Raw genomic sequence first — 16,051 nt, forward strand, 5'->3', positions numbered from 1 at the left:
ATTTAAGAATATGAAGTGAATTTGTTTTAACAAGGAAGCTGCAATATCACCTAAATCTGACTTCAGGAGTACTGCGTGTACTTCTGCCATGTTCTGTGTACCATCATGCATAATACTGAGAAACACAGTTAAATCTGTTCAGGGCTTTATTGTTATTATTTCTGTAGGGAAATTTAATTAAGAGAATTTTAGAGTACTAAAACATCAAGTTCTCTGCTTTCACAACGTTAACAGGGTTTGTACATGTTTTTCCACCATATCATCCACCCTTGCTAGGTAACAGGATGGCATCTGTTTATGCACCTAGAAAGCGCTTGCACTGGAGCTCATTTATATTTCATAAATTCCAAGTGTTTCACAGATGATTTCCCATTACAGATGAGAAAGCTTTAGATAAGACCACACTAGGCAAAGGAGAGCTCTGCACTCAGACTTTGGGCATCTTACAGTGACTCTTGACCACAGCTGCATATTTCACTTCCTAACTTGTACGAGTAAATAAATATATGTTGGGTTTCTCCTAGAATAACACTACAACCAACTGCCAACTTTGCAAGAATAAAAATACTGTGAATACTGCATGTGCACTCAGTAAATGATTTTCAAAAGCTCTGAACTTCCATAAATGAAACCCGCATTCCTCAGACCCAAGCAGAGGTGGAAGGCTAGGCCCATGACACATTTGTTTTTATCCTTGCATGTTTCAGCAGCAGGCCAACTCAAAGAAAATGCTGAATAGGGTTTTTAAAATAGAGAAAGTTTCTCTCTCTTTTTTTTTTTTTTTTTTTCCCACGTGAAAAACTGATGATTTGCCCTCTTACAAACCCAAAACATTAAGAACTTCAAACGGACACATGAAGAATTTCAACCCCCAAGTGTCCCATTCAGGAAAACCTTGCATTCGGTGAACTCAGGGATGAAAGATGCCAACACCTCTGGCAAAACACCAACAACTATTTAGCAGCTTCTGTAGAGGTGGATAATTGGCCTGCCATTCTGTTCTCCTGGAGATAAGCCTGTTGTGACAAATTTAGCAAACAATGGCTCAGAAAAAGAGAAGGAAGGAGACCATAACTTTTTATCCAGAGCCCTTACAGTAGGGAAAAACCCACCCACTAGCAAACAACTCTGAGGTCTGGAGTAGCTACTAACAGGTTTAAGGAGTACAGGCAGGAGCAGTGATGGAAGCTGTCGGGGAAGTCTCCCACTCCATTGTAAAATAAAGCTGGATCCTTAGGACGCACGCAGAACAATCCTGATGCTTGTAAAACCTTACCTACCCAACAGTAAAGGGGACAAAGAAAGACCAAAAGAAGTTATATACCTTTTAAATTGGATGGAAGAGATTGTCTGAGCCTTAATGCTGCAAATGAAAAATTCCCAATAAAGTTTTAAATACCATATAAAATAAATCTTCCACACAAATATTCCACAATAATTCAAACCGGAGTTGAAATTCAAAATTAGTATCAATCACCAAAGACATTGGCTTGGGATGTATGAGCGACAACAGTAACAAAAATTGGCCTGCCTCAGTTTCTCCATCAATAAAACGAATGCAGTGATTTCTGCCCCTTTTCAGGAATTTTTGAAAAATCCATGAAGAGAAGCAACGCTCCAAGAACCCATATTGGTAGGCAAAACTCATATGAAACCCTCCTTAAGGATCAACAGAAAGAGACCGGTGTCCAAAGCCACCAGTATTGCAGGAATCGGACTGCACATAATGGGGCAAGCTTCAGAACCACTACAACCTGAATACAGACGAGAATCTATTTTGTGTGATTGTGAGGTTCAATATAAAAATATTATCTACCTGTCGGAGCTCATCTGTGGACGGCCTGGTGAGAGTTGTTTGTGCTGAGAAGAAAGGTTGGATTTTAGGTTGGATATTAGGAAGAGCTTCTTTACTGAGAGGATTGTGAGGCATTGGAACGGGCTGCCCAGGGAAGGGGTGGAGTCACCATCCCCGGAGGTCTTCAAAAGACGTTTAGATGTTGAATTTAGCGATATGGTTTAGTGGAGGACTTGTTAGCGTTAGGTCAGAGGTTGGACTCGATGATCTTGAGGTCTCTTCCACCCTAGATAATTCTGTGATTCTGTGGAATGAACGCTTCCTCCCCAAAGGAGCGGGCAGGGGGTGGTCCTCACACCTCAGGTGAGGGTGGCACCCCTGCCAGGGTCACCCCTCAGTTCGTGTCCCTGCCTTCCCCCGTGTCCCCCGCTTCCCTGAGGCTGAGGACGAGCAGCCCCACAGCGAAACGTGACAAATTCCCAAGGTAAATCCCAAAGTAAACGGGGGTGGAGGGAAGCGTCTGGACTCGGCAACCCCCCTTGGGGACAAGCCGCCTCCGCCCGCCTTCACCACAGGGCTGGTGCGGGGCCGCGCCGCCATTTTGGGGCTCGGGGCCATGGCTCCCCTCAGGCGGCGGCGCGGCTGGGGGCGGCTCCCCGCGCTCGCCCGCGGCTCTCCCCGCTCGCCGGCGGGGCAGGAGGGCACCGCTCCCGGCCCCGGAGGCTCCCTGCCCCGCCGTGCCAGGGCTTCCAGGCGGGGCGAGGGGGCAGGCGCAGCCCCGGCGGCCGCAGGAAGGGGAGGGAGGCGGCCGCCGCCATCATGCGTGCGCTGCCGGGGCTGGGGCGGCTGCTGCGGGCGGCGCGGGGGTGGGGGCGGCCGCCGCGCCGCTGCCTCAGCGCCATGGCCCGCTACGGCACGGAGCAGCGGGGGCGGCCCAACTCGCCCGATTACCGCCTCTACTTTAGTAAGTAGCAGCGCCCCGGGGCTCCGTAAAACCCCCTCTCCTTCCTTCCTTCCTTCCATCCTAGCCCGCCTCGGGAGGGGGGCGCGGTGGGGGAGAGGCGGCGGCGGTTCCCCGCAGAGACCCCTCAGGCTGGAGGAGGCATCGCCCCGTGCGTGAGGGGGGAGATTTTGTGTGGAAAAGAAGGGCTTTTCCCGTCATGGTTTCCTTCTGGAGGGGCTGCTGGGCCTTGAGGGCCGCTGTGTGCTGCGTGGCCGGGCCCCTGAAGCCCCGCAGAAGGTGGAGAGGTGCTGGGGGTGCCTGTGGCAGCCTGGCTGGCGGGGGCCATGGCAGCCTCAGCTCAGCAAGCAGCGTGGTAGCATTCCCTGCACCCTGTGACGAAGCCAGTCCTCTCTCAGAAATGTCAAAAAAACAAAAAACAAAAACAAAAAATCTCTCAGGGCTCGAGCCCTGAGGGACCTCCTAGGCCAGCAGCACCACCAAGGGGCTCTGGGAGAGCAGCCCCCTGGGGGCTGCTCAAAGCCCAGGGAAATCTGGTGGCGTGCGACCTCGGCGTTACGCATTTGGGTCATAAAGCTGGCTGTTGGAATGCCCCTGGTTTCGCAAGCACCCTCTCGGTACATCTTTGGGCCATTAGCTTCTTGAGAGTTACATCTGACGTCCGCTGGCGTCACGCACCCTGCCTGCGCTGCCCCGCTGGCGTGCGAGGCGCGGAGCTTTCGTGTGCTGCAGAAAGTCACGTTCCTCAGTAAAAGCAAGCAGCCCACCACTAAACTTTGTTTTATTTAGGAGGAACGTCTGGGAGGCTGCCAAGGGCTGTGAGAAGCACCCTCGCGTGTTCCTCCGTGTTGAGGTGGTCCAAGGCTAAAAGAAGTCCTTTGTTTTTCCATTTACTGGGACAAGGGGTGCTAACAAGGGGGAACTCCTTGAGATGAGTGTTAGTACTTTGTGTTGCTGCTGCTGCTTCTGTTTATGCATTGATTTGTTGCAGTACTTCAGTGTTTGGTACATTGAAAAGTTTCTGAGTAATTTGAAATGTTTAAGCGTGCGTTTTGTTCCTCCCTACAGTGAAAACAAGGCTAAGGTGCAGACCAGATCCCCATTAAGCACTAAGTTATTGTCAGCTCTTTCATTTTTTTAAGGTATCGTTTCATTTCTAGGGCCTGTGCAATTATCCTATCTGTCACGTATTCTCTTGGTCAAACTTGGGCCTAATATGTTGGACAATTGTCTCTTTGTGAAATTCAGCTTAATAGAAACGCAGTGAAGTTACTGGGGCTGCACTGCCAGGAAGCCCAGGTAAATTCACTGATTGCTTATGGAACTCCACACCTTTTTTTTTTTTTTTTTTTTTTTTTACCTTTTTTTTGTCTCCACCTGTTAATGGTTCTGTATTGCCAGGGAGGAGGAGAAAAGAGAATGAAAGGATCTTCTCAACTTTTACATAGCTTGTATTGCCAGGTAGGAAGGACAGAAAAGTATGGCATTGTATACCGAAGCAATAATTCTCATTCCAATGAATCATTGTCAAGCAGTCAAATACATTGTCCTGCACGGAGCTTATTTTTTGGTCTTTAGAACTACAATTCAGAAAAAAAAGAAGTTTAATTGATGTATTGTGTCACTGCTTATCCTTGTATAATGCATAACAGTTCTTAGCAATGCAGGTGTCTTACGGCATACATTTAGATTTGTAATGCTACTTTTTCGTTGTGTTTTTCAGAGAATGGAGATGGTAAATATATTTCCCCATTTCATGACATTCCACTTTTTGCTGGAGCTAAAGAGGTATGTATATTTGTATATTTGCCTTGCGACAAAAGTCATTTCTGAAATGATAACTGCTTTGTTGGTACTCGCTAGGTAAAAACGCACTTTTAAAAAAGAATATTTAGAGCATTTGAGATACAAAATCTGTAGCATCAGAAGGGGCCATTTTAATCCAGGCTGATTTCCTGTGTAACACAAGCAATATAACTCCAGCCAACTTTCTCAGCTGAGTTCAGTAACTTGTAGTAAAATGTAGTAATAATAATAAGGGTGTGAATGACCCTAGGTGTCTTCTTAAGACTCCAGGTTATTGAGGGTGGGGTAAACCCTCATGGTATTTTGTGATAATTCTTCTCTATGTTTAAGGTTTGTGTTTGTGCTCTAGAACTCACTTTTTATTGTTACTTTTTAAAAACGGCATTTTCCTACAGCTGCAATTAAATGTATGCGTTTCCCCGCTGTAGGACATCTACAGCACATATTTTTGTGGCTTGTGGTGTATTTTTTTTTTTTAATTCCCAAAAGGGGGAGCGTAATTGGAAGCCAACAACAATGCCCAAGAGAGAAGTGGTAATCGCACCTTTGGAGAATTACAAGGCGTGAGGTGCAGCTGAGCACTTTCACGTCTTGTTAGCCACACTCCCTGGAGTTTCATTATAGCAATAATGAAACGCCTGCTTTATATGTCACCAGTGGGAACTGCCAGTCTTTGGGTTAGCCTTGGGTTTGCTTATTATGGTTTGCTCGTTACACAAACAGGTTGGGAGGGTTTGGGCCCTTTCCTTCACTTGTTGCTGGGACGCTATGGGTGACATGACTGGTGTGAAAGGTCAGCAGCTGTACTGCGGTTAGATTTAGTGTTCTGAAGTAATGAACCAATCTCTTCAGTTGTTTAAACTGAGAGCTTAAAAGTATGGATGAAACGTTTTTGAGCAGCCGATCTAAGCATGGTAGTCGGTGGAAGATGTGAGCCTCGTTCAGAGTCATTACTGAGATGCTCTGATCAGTTGGTGCTGTTGATGGAAGAGCAATGGGCGTCTTCACCCATGTGTTACGTGGTGGCTGACCCCACGCCCAGAGTTTAAGGTTTGGAGGGATGGATTATGGTCTGTGGCTTCTCTGTGGATTAAATTACAGCACAGCGATGTCTGATGAAGGCATAGAGCCTTTGATTTTGGCTGTGTGAGCAAGGAAAGAGCTTTCTGTGGGACGTAAGGGGGGGAGCATGAATGCGAGTCATCATGAAGGTGTGTATAAATTTTGCTTTCTTTGCAGGAGGAGGAGGTAAGGCCTTGTGTGTTACATTCTTTCCCTCCTCTGATCTAAGCATTGTGGACTTTAATTTTATGGTGGGTAACTCCAAGCCCATTTTCCATTCTCTGTTCCGTTTTTGATCTTTTTCAAGTGAACAAAAGGGTGACTGATGTGTTTTTAACCAGCTGATGCCTAAACTGCTGCTTGAAATTAAGTAGCTGGGAGAAAGTGGATGTGTCCATGTGCATTTTTATCTTCCTCTGCCAACATTGGGAAGGTTATAATTCACAGTCAAACAGGACCAACTACCTGTTTTTAAAAGTTATAGTTCAGGCCTTTATACTTGAAAGAGGATGTTCAATTTGCATTTAAAACTAGTAATGTCTGTATTTACGTGAATACAATATTGTTCTCTAATGCTCCTTATTCGTACTTTCCCTACAGGATAAAGAGATTCCTGCAAAGAGGTCAAAGACTACAGCGAGCGAGGTACAGCTAAGTTCTCCTTTTCTCTCCCTCTTTTCTCTCCTCCACGTCATTTTGCTGTTCTGCAAAGTGATCTTTCACTGAATATAGTTGACATATCTTCAAATGCAAGTCTTTTAGGCTTAAAGGGATTTAATATTCTCCCTTTGAATGGGCCTCAAATGTCAGAATTCTTTTATTCATCAAGATGTTCTCAAAGACAAACACTTTTATACCACTCTCTGAAAGGTTCATTATGACTATTGCAGCATAGATATGTAATCTTTTTTTTTTTTTTGCAAAAACATTTGCAATGAAAAACGTCCATTAATGAAATATTCATTATGCTCTGGCTGCGGTTTAATTTTGGTATGTATACAAAACTTCAGAGATGGCAGAAATGAGAATGAGTATCGGCTTTTTACACCTGGGGGTGTGTCACTTTCTGTGCTCGTTTGGAAAGCCCAAAGAGAGAAAATCACATCTGCTGATGGTTCAGCATTAACCCAGTGCTAAAGCTGAGCCTAGAAGCCTAGAGAACATGGCAGGTCTGTTCGAGCTTTCTCTGTGAAACAAGAATTGTTTATGCAAACGCCCTTTCCAAAATGTAGCAATTTTTTTTTGCAGTGTTTGCCTTGCCCACCCCCAACTTCTCAGTATCTGTTTGCCAGTCATGTTGCAAAACTGTAACTGCCCCTCTAATGTGAAAGAAGTGTCCCAACTGTCTGCATTCCCACAGTTTTGCAACTACTGTGTGGCACACTGCTTCTCGTACCGTACGCCAGTCCCCAACACAATCTTGCTCTGTGCATTTCCTCTGCCTCAGGATTCTTTCAATCTGTGGTGCTTCCATAACACTTCAGTTTTCCTGCTGTTTGGTGCCCATTTAAGTGCTGCGTGAGATGTAGGATCATGCCTGATAGATGAGTTGTTGAGGAGAAAGAGTATGTCCCAAGAGCCTTTCTTAACAGCCTGGCATCGTGAATTCCCAACTACTGGCCTTAAATGCTGTGTCAGTATCAGCTGGTTGCAAAGATGCAGAGCCTGTTCTCTGCAGCATCTCAAACTGCTTCTCTCTGTGTGGTGGGAAGTATGATGGCCTGTGTAAAACTGTTTCTAGTTCCCTTTTTCAGATCTCTCGATCAGTCTATAAACAACAACAACAACAAAAGCCTGTGAAGCTAAGCAGCTCTTCTTTCCCGGGCTAGTGTATCACACCATAGTTGCTTCACATAACTCCTGATAGGAGAGAACTCTGGGCTGTGGTTTAACAGAACTGTGGAAAAGGAGCAAAGGCAAATCATAGAATCATAGCATCACTTGGGTTGGAAAAGACCTTTTAAAATCATCGAGTCCAACCATTAACCTAGCATCACCAAGTCTACCACTCAGCCATGTCCCTAAGCACCACATTTGCATCTTTTGAATTACCTGCAGGGATGGTGACTCAGCAACATCCCTAGGGTAGCCCGTTCCAAAGCTTTGCAACCCTTTCAGTGAAGAATTTTTTCTAATATCCAACCTAAACCTCCCCTGGCACAAGTTGAGGCCGTTTCTCCAGAAGAATGCTGTAAGGAACAGCATCAGAAGCCTTACCAACATTTAGGTAGACCATATCCACAGCCTTTCCCTCATTAACTAATTGGGTTTACTTCTACTTAAATACATCGGCAAAAAATTTAACACACTCAGCGTTATTTAGTATGATTTGACTGTGGTCCTACACTTAAATGGATGAAAGTTAATACTTTATTTTGTTAGAAAGAGTCATGGTATTGTATTAATACTTCGGTTTTGGTCTTCAGGCATCTCATGTGAGTATGCAAGCGAATGTGCAGTTTATAGGCTTTCCAAACACACTTGGTCTCAGATGGTAAAATAAAGGAATGCAGAACATTTAGAAAACCCCATTTCATCATTATCGTCGGGAGGTGGGGAGAAAAGAGAGGGGTATTTGTGTTCAGGGAGGTGTTGTGTCTTACGCTGGGTTCTTGAGCAGCTTGGGTCACCTTGGCCTGGTGAGAAATGTATCAATGCGTGCTTTTATTCAGGGAAAACATGGCTTAGTCAGGGCATAAAGGGAAACGAGGAATTTAGTGCCATGTACTGATGGCTAAAGATCTTTGAAGCACTGTAATCAGTACCCTGGTCTAGGGATGCAAAAGCTACTGCTGCTCCTGGACGTTCAGTTGATCCTTGCTGAGTTTGGCCAGAATTCAAAGGTGATGGTTCCTCTTGCCCTAGAAACCAAGTGGCGTCTTTAAGACTTGTGACCTTCCAAACTCAAATAAATTTAGCTTTGCAGCCACTGTTGACAACTGAACTTCTGTGTTTCATGGATTTTTTTGGGTTAAGACTCGAGAGAAGTTACTTTTGGGGAGAAACTGTAGTTGGAAGAAATCATATTCAGCTTCAAAATTGTTCAAGGTCAGTCTCAAACTTGCTGTCAGCTTGCAGTCTGAATCTCTGCTTTGTCTTCAGCACAGCAAGCACTTGGGATCCGCTCTGTCCAAGCAAATCTCTCTGAAAGGCATCAAAAGTTTCCCCTCTGTGTCTGAGGGGCTGGATGTTTCTGCTGTGGTTACACTCAGACCTGTCAGAGGCAGATTGTTGACCGTGGTCTTCCATGTCTGGCAGCAAGAAGGTCTGAAGAGGTCATGGTTTTCTTTTCAAGACAAATGTGAAGTGTTGCTTCCCTGCTGTAATGAAAGAGGTTCTAATCCACTTGTCATGTATTTGGGTAAAGTATTCACGTTATCTCATTCAGCGGGCTCAGGTGTTCTTAATACTTTGGCCTTAGAAAAAGAAATCTGTCCAAGCTTGTAGAGATTATACTCCTAACTTGCAGACACCCACCAGAGCAGTCGATAAAGAATAGGAGGAAGTAAGACAGCGTTGGTTGTTGTGTCCTGTGGATTGCACAGTGCTGGAATGCCCCTGGGGACTTGAACTTTTCCTGTTAGGCAGGAGCTTTTGATAAATTAGGCAGTCAGGTGAGGTACAAGTGGTCATCGCAGTGGTCATGCACGCTGAAGAAGTGATCAGGTGAAGGGCCGCATGCTGGGAACGCAGTTCAGAGCTGTGGTGGCAGAGTGGTCTTATGATAAAGTCAGCTTGTTCCGTAAGGAGGGAAGAGCTGGCATCGTTCCCACATGGTGCAGGTGCAAACTCTGTATCCTCTCCGAACTACAGCTTCTGTAGCCTTCAGTCATTAGACACTTTCTGGGTACGTGTAAGCTGGGCTGTAGCGTGTCTGTTGTGCGTGTTCAGTACTGCAGATCAGTGAAGGTTTCATCCTGATGCATGAAGCCACCCAGCCTTTTTCTGTGGATCTGTCCAGTAGCTGCAAATTTTGCTTTGTGTTCTTGTAGATTACTTCTCAGTGTTTGTTAATCTTCACTCAGCTCTCCACTTAAAATCTACCGGAGTAGTGTTGGTTTACTGTGAAGGCTGCATCAGTGATTTGATCGAGATGAACATGAAAGAAATGGTTCCTTAAAACTTGAGAAAGTCTGTGTTTAGTTTTCGTCCTTGCCAAGGCTCTCCCCTGAGTAGCTGTGCAGGTAGATGTGTCCACTGATCAGTTTATCAGCGTGTGCCTGACATCAAGCCTTATACCAGGAATGCTTATGAGACAGGCACTCATTTTATAAGCAAGCCCCTCAAGATGTATTTCTCGTATCTCAGTCCTTCTTTTTCTCCTTTTTTTTTCCCCCCTTTTTTTTCCCTTCTTTTAAACTTCTGTTAATGAAAACATTGCCCTTTGTTCAGACTGCTGCTGGACTGCAGCTTGTCCTTTCAGTTCTCGTTAGTCCTCCGGGGCCCTATGTAGTGAATGGCTGGTGAGACTCCCTCTAACATTGCAAATGAGCAGGCAAAAAATAAAAAATATATATTTTTTTGTTTCTTTTCTCTGTCTTGTGAGTTCAGTTTCTCCAAGAGGAGGGTCAACAGCCCCCAAATGCAGCTTTAATACTTCCAGATTTTTTTTAAAGCACTCTGCTATAAAAATGGCTGAAGGAAATGTGAGCTTCAGCTTACTGCTTCTCCCTGTCGTGCAAGGCTGATGGTGAATGGCAATTGGGCCTTAAAACGTGACTTTTAACAATGAGATTATGCTGACTTTCTGTTCCTCTCTTCTTGTTTTGTCACTCTCCTCACTCTCCATACCTTGCTCCACTTCTGCTTAAAATTAGCTGAAAGTTCAGAGTAGAGCTTTACCTATTGCAGTCCTGTTTAAATCCCTCCCCTCAAATATACCACCTGGGGAACTTGGGAGGATTCAGGAAGGAAATAGTTGAATAAGAAAAGCGTAAGTCAGGTAAGAAAGAACTGTTCCTGAGATGGATGCATGGGAATCCAGAAGGGCAAAAATTCAGTGTCAGAAATGTGCTTCATCGCTTTTTTAGTGACACGTGATGTTCAAGTTGGTAATAAGCAGCTGCCATCAAAATGAGCTGTCTTCTATAAGAATCTGTACAGCCAGAGCCAGCAGTTATTTTTGGCCACTGGTCACAGCGGAGAGAAGTGTGACTCACAGTTTACCTGGGTACAACAGGCTGTATTTTCCTTGGTTTTCTCAACACTTGCTGCATGAGCATGCTGAAGTGTATTTCTAGATCTTTTTTATCTTCCTGTGGTTTTCTTTTAAAAAAAGGAAAAAAAACAAAACAAAACAAAAAAAACAACCTTGTTCCTGTTGTCTGTGTGAAATATCAGCCAAAATAATTATGTTAAAAATTGTTTAATTCAAATGGAATGCAGTAAGTTGCCAAAACTTGTTTAAAAAAAAATATCGCTAAAGCAAACATTTTATTTATGTTCTGCGTGATTTGCCATGTGGTGCAGTTAGGCTGTCTTTCCTAGGAGATAAAGGATACCATTTGGAGAGAGCTTCTCTTTTCTGATGTCGTTCCCTGTTCATGTTCAGTTTTAGGAATTGGGAAGTATACTTTTGACCTCTCTGTGTTGACCAAATGGATTTTTCCCCCCCCCCACCTTCTCCAGCTATAATAGGGCAAAAGTACAAATCTCTGTCTTCTGCTCGCATTAACCCCAAACCAAACCAGCTATGTAATACCCTGGGTGAGGCATCCCTCCAGGCTCTCTCAGGGCACTTTTCCTAGCTCCCAAGTTCTGTCCCTTCTTCTGAATCTAGATGAACTTTGGACTTTGGCAAGCAGTTAAATGGTAAATTTCCTAAAGTAACAGTCTTCTTAATGAAAAATTAACTTTGGGGACTTCTCTTTCTGTCACTGGAAGGTGTGTCAAGTGGGTTGTTGGAACAGTTTCACCATGGCTTGAGGGAGTAGAAGCACTCACTTGGGTTTTTGGTGAGGTGAAGTTTTTTTTCTTTTGCTGATTGAAGATAAGATCAATTTCCAGGTGCACTGACCAGCCAAAACTCACCGCTGGATTGTGTAAGCAGTTGATGTGTGGAGATGTGATGGGCGACACCTTTCTGTTTGCAGCGGGGGCGAGGAGTTTTGCAGCAAGGACTTGAGGGAAACTGTGCGAGTGGGCAGCAGGAAGAGGTGCCTGGCCTGGGGAAGTCAGCGTGCTGGAAGGAAATGCTGGATGACATTTAGGCAAGGAGGGAAACAAGATAGGAAAGCAGAGGAAAGAAAACCTGGAGAAATACACTCCTCTCTTTCCATCTGTCAAAACTGTCTAATACGTGCTCTCCTTTCCACCCCAATGAATCCTGCCTCATCACCGTGAAAATGTGATTACCCTATAAATAAAACTTCTTATTTTTTAATGTAAGCACTGCATGAAGTTACTTAATCTCTTGTAAATGCCTGTGGCAGCTTAGCATTAGAAAGAGTACTTCCTTTTTTTTTTTTTTTTTTTTTTGCATACGAATTAATCTGTCAGGCTGTCACATTTAAGACTCTTGACAATTCCCATTTGACTGATAACACAAATTATGGAGGCCTGGTCTTAAAGCTGGGTTAAATCCAAGAGATTCGTTTTGGAAGAGCGTTGTGTGCACTTCAGTCCAGCCGTTGTCCAGTCCCATGGTATTGCTCTGGTGAGGACTTGGCGTAGCTCTTGGCCAATTAAAGTTCAAAACAACATTTATAGGTCGTTGTGTTTGACGCGGTGAGGAAAATGTGCAGTCACATCTTCCCAGCAAAAACCTCAGTCAGTGAAGGAGGGAGCTGTTGTGTTTAATTCCCAAAGCAGTCTGTAAGTTTCTGCCTGTAGCTGCCAGTCAGAACAATTCTTTGGCCCGCTGGCAGTTCTCTGAGAGCTTCTTGTCAGCACTGGCTTCTGTGCCGTGCATTTCTTTTTCCAAATGCTTCTGAGATGGATGTGCAAACTTTATTTGGCTCTTTTCCAGCCTTGCCCTTACCTGCTGCTGCACGTACGGTACTTTGTTCTGGGTCTGCTGCCTTAGTGTTGACGTCTTTGAGCTCTCTTTTTGAGCATTTGTCTGCTTCAGCTGTGCTTATGTACACAAGGTGTGCCTCGTGCAAGCGATCCGAAGCACCTTTCTCCTTTTTGTTCTTTCCTCTTGTTTAATGCAGTTGGTTATGACCAAATAGGGAAAAGTGATTCCATCTTATGTGCTTAGACACCACAAATTGCAATATGGGCGCAGTACTTAGGGATGGCAGGTTGCATTCAAACTTCCTGGAGTTTGCCATCAGGATTGTGCGTAGCGTGGGATCTCATGGGGAGAACCGTGAGGGACAGCTGGGATTTTTCCTCTGCTTTCTCGCTTGCCCCATTCCTGTTGGGAGAGGAGATCACAGAACCATCGGATTGACATTAATCAATTGACTGTGGCATTGACCCTCCTAATTGTGTGTGTTGGTTGCAGCTGTAGGATACAAAGAGGAAAATCCAAGTATTTAAGTGTCTGCTACAGCCTTCATTGCAGTGTAGTTCAAGAGTCAGTGCCGTTCTTCAGTTGGTTTGATTTTATTTTTCCTACTTATGTCTTCAAAAACATATTTTGTGCCATCTTTAATACCAACACAAGTTTTCTTTCTGTATGGAGAGATGTCCCAGGCAGTGGGATATTTGGGGTTATTTCAATAATTGTGAAGAAAATAGGTCGTAGGCATTGCTGGGTGGTTTGGCCTAGTTACCCATTTTGATTAATACTCTGTCCTCCTTAGTAGTGCTTGGCCCTGACAGCTTCAGAAGAGAGCTTGCAGCAGTTACACGTTGCTTTTCTCGTGTCTTTTTAAAAATTCTTAAACAATTTTCATTCTGTTTCTGCTGGGAAGAAGGCTTATGCAAACACGAAGTGCCTGTGTCCATGTCCTTTCTCTGCCATCACTTCTGGATTCATTTGGCCTCACGTCAAGCAGATTGGACTGAGAGTTGTCAGTGGTTATGTTTTTTGTATGGTGACAAAAGGAAGACCTGAAGAAATAAATCCCCGTGGTGGGGGCAGACACTGCCCTTACCAGTGCCTGAGGGGAGCTGACTCTTTCCTATAGAAATGTCCAATCCTTTTTGCCTCGTGCTCTGAGCACTGCCTCGTCATGAACCAAACCATTCCACAGGCTTATTGAACACTGTGTGAAGGGTAATACTGATACTGGAATAAAAAGCATTACGTGTGTCTCCATTACTCCTTGTTTGCATTCTCAGAGGTGAACGGGGGTGGAGGATGAACTGGGGAGGTTGAATGGTACTGTGAGGAACTCAGTGAAGTGTACTTCATGTAAAAGCAGCTGGAATAGGTGAGATTTGCTGCAGCTGAATGCAGGAGAGAGAATTTCTTACTGCAAAATGCTAGTTACCATGTGGGTTTTATTTTCAGTTCTTTCCCTGTTTCTGTTTTAGGTCCTGTTTAATATGGTCGTGGAAGTGCCTCGCTGGACAAATGCAAAAATGGAGGTAAATAAGAAAAATACCTTGAAGATATGGGCACTGACGGAAGTTACAGCAGCGCGGTGGGGTTCAGTATTCAGAGTTTAATCGGTGTGGATTGCTCTTTACACATAAGGTGCTGAGGTTGTAATTGTTTCCCCTTTGCAGGTGAGCACTGCTTCCTGCCAGCCCCAGACAGCAGAGTGCAGCACACCTGCAGCCCAGCACTCTAGGGCTCTGCTGCTTAGTCATCCTGCTGCTCGCTTGTAAAACATTCGGTTCAGAGGCTCTAAATCCTCACTTCCAGCATATAAATGGTATTGTGATAGGCTACGTCCTGACAAATGGAGTGGCAAATGAAAAAACGTTTCCTTGTGACAAAAACTACGTCAGGGCCTTGCTCGTTTGAAGTATCTACTCCTGCTGGAAGATGTTTTGAAAGGAGAGCCCGGTGGTTGTTCCTCTGCTCTTGTAATGTAGAAGCTGAGTAATGCTTCATTTGTAGAGTTGGTGAAACAACAGACCTCACCAGGATGTTTCTTATCTTCCTGAACATTTGTAATAGTTTTAGGAATGCTTTCCAGATGCTTTCAAGGAATTTTGTGGTTGAGCTGTTAAGCTACTTCGACTACTAAAAATAATACCAAGGAGCCTCCTGGCCTCTTGGTTCAGAACTTTTTCTCCTTTCCCTGATGCTGGAGTAGCATTTGAACTGCGTTTATTGCCTGAGTTTTAATTCCAGAAGTAGGGCTACTTTGGGTAATCAGCTTGTATTTTAGGATGGTTTATTGCAGAAGCTGAGCTCTATTTTTCAGAGTTTCCCTTTGCCATTGAAGCCATTGCTTAAAGCACATGTTGCTCTCCTTCTTTTCTTGGCATGTTTCATTGAGGGTAGGAAGGTTTGCTGTCCTGTGAGGTTCAGAAATCAGAGGGCTTGGACATTTTCTGGCTTGGTATGAGCCCAGGTGCAATACATAAGGTTCCTGTGTTAAGTAAGGCAGAGAGTTGTCTTGCCTTGTCATCATGGCCTGACAGTCCTTCAGTGCAGACTCATGGTGCCAGCACCAGCTCTTGTCTGTGTCTGTGTGCTGAGATTCCCTTGCTTGGAGTGGAGACTGTAGGAAATGAAACCTTGAATGTGTTGCATTTCTCTTGTCCTTCCATAAATTTTATTCAAGGTGCTCTTTTTGAAATTGTATTGGTCCCTGCCCCCCACCGTTGTCAGTTAATCTTTGCACCAGTTCTTGTCAAGAGAAAACCGTGCTGAGCTCCACTTCTGCCAAAACCCCAGGTGGCATATTCAGAGTCTTTACCATTAACGTAGGAAGCATGCAGAATCAGGTGTGAAAACAGAAATGCGGGGGGGTTACTTACAGAGTAACTGCCTGCTGTTGACAGGACAGTGTGGTCTGAAAAAGAATTCATTTGGGTTGACTTTGCTGCTATTCTTCTAGCTAAATGACAAGGGTGTTTTAAAATGGATGCGAGCACAAGCTGGTATGGCTTGAGCCAGGGTGTGCTCAAAATCTGTAACAAATGTGAGCTGTTCAGATGAGTCAAGCTAACAGGGGTTTTGTTGTGGTGAGGAGTGGCAAAAGCACAGTTCAGGTGAAGTAGGTAATGTGTGGTAGGTAACTCATGGCAGCGGGTTGGTATTTGAAGTTTTGTGGGGATGATGACAGTAATAAGCTGCTTTGCAATAATTAGCTCAGTCCTTCTGGAAGCACTACTGCAGGAGTAAAAACACCTTCTAATGCTAATTGAACTTGGTCCAAGCCAGCAAGCTTTTTTTGTCCCCACTAAAAAAGTGTTTGTTTGCTGAGAGGTGATGGAGAGAAGGGGTGTATGCAGTAGGAGAGCAATGAATGGGGGGTGGGTGAGATGACGCTGAAACAATTCCCCTGCTGCTGTCAAAGCCCCTGTTGTCTGAAGAACTTTCACCATTTGTATCTTTGTTGAATTTGTACCAAAGT

General features: G+C 44.6%; 1 protein-coding gene across 1 annotated transcript in view; it reads left to right on the forward strand.

Annotated features, from left to right (window-relative positions):
- The first annotated feature begins 2,479 nt into the window (after positions 1-2,479).
- Positions 2,480-16,051, forward strand: part of PPA2 (inorganic pyrophosphatase 2) — a 34,950-nt gene continuing 21,378 nt past the window's right edge. The window contains exons 1-4 of the mRNA XM_084285562.1: positions 2,480-2,759; positions 4,480-4,544; positions 6,225-6,269; positions 14,052-14,105. Coding sequence (XP_084141688.1) covers positions 2,615-2,759; positions 4,480-4,544; positions 6,225-6,269; positions 14,052-14,105 — 309 coding nt within the window. The 5' untranslated portion in view covers positions 2,480-2,614. The remainder of the gene's footprint in view (positions 2,760-4,479; positions 4,545-6,224; positions 6,270-14,051; positions 14,106-16,051) is intronic.

Source organism: Netta rufina (genome assembly GCF_964035555.1).
Source record: "Netta rufina genome assembly, chromosome: 4".
Lineage (NCBI taxonomy): Eukaryota > Metazoa > Chordata > Aves > Anseriformes > Anatidae > Netta > Netta rufina.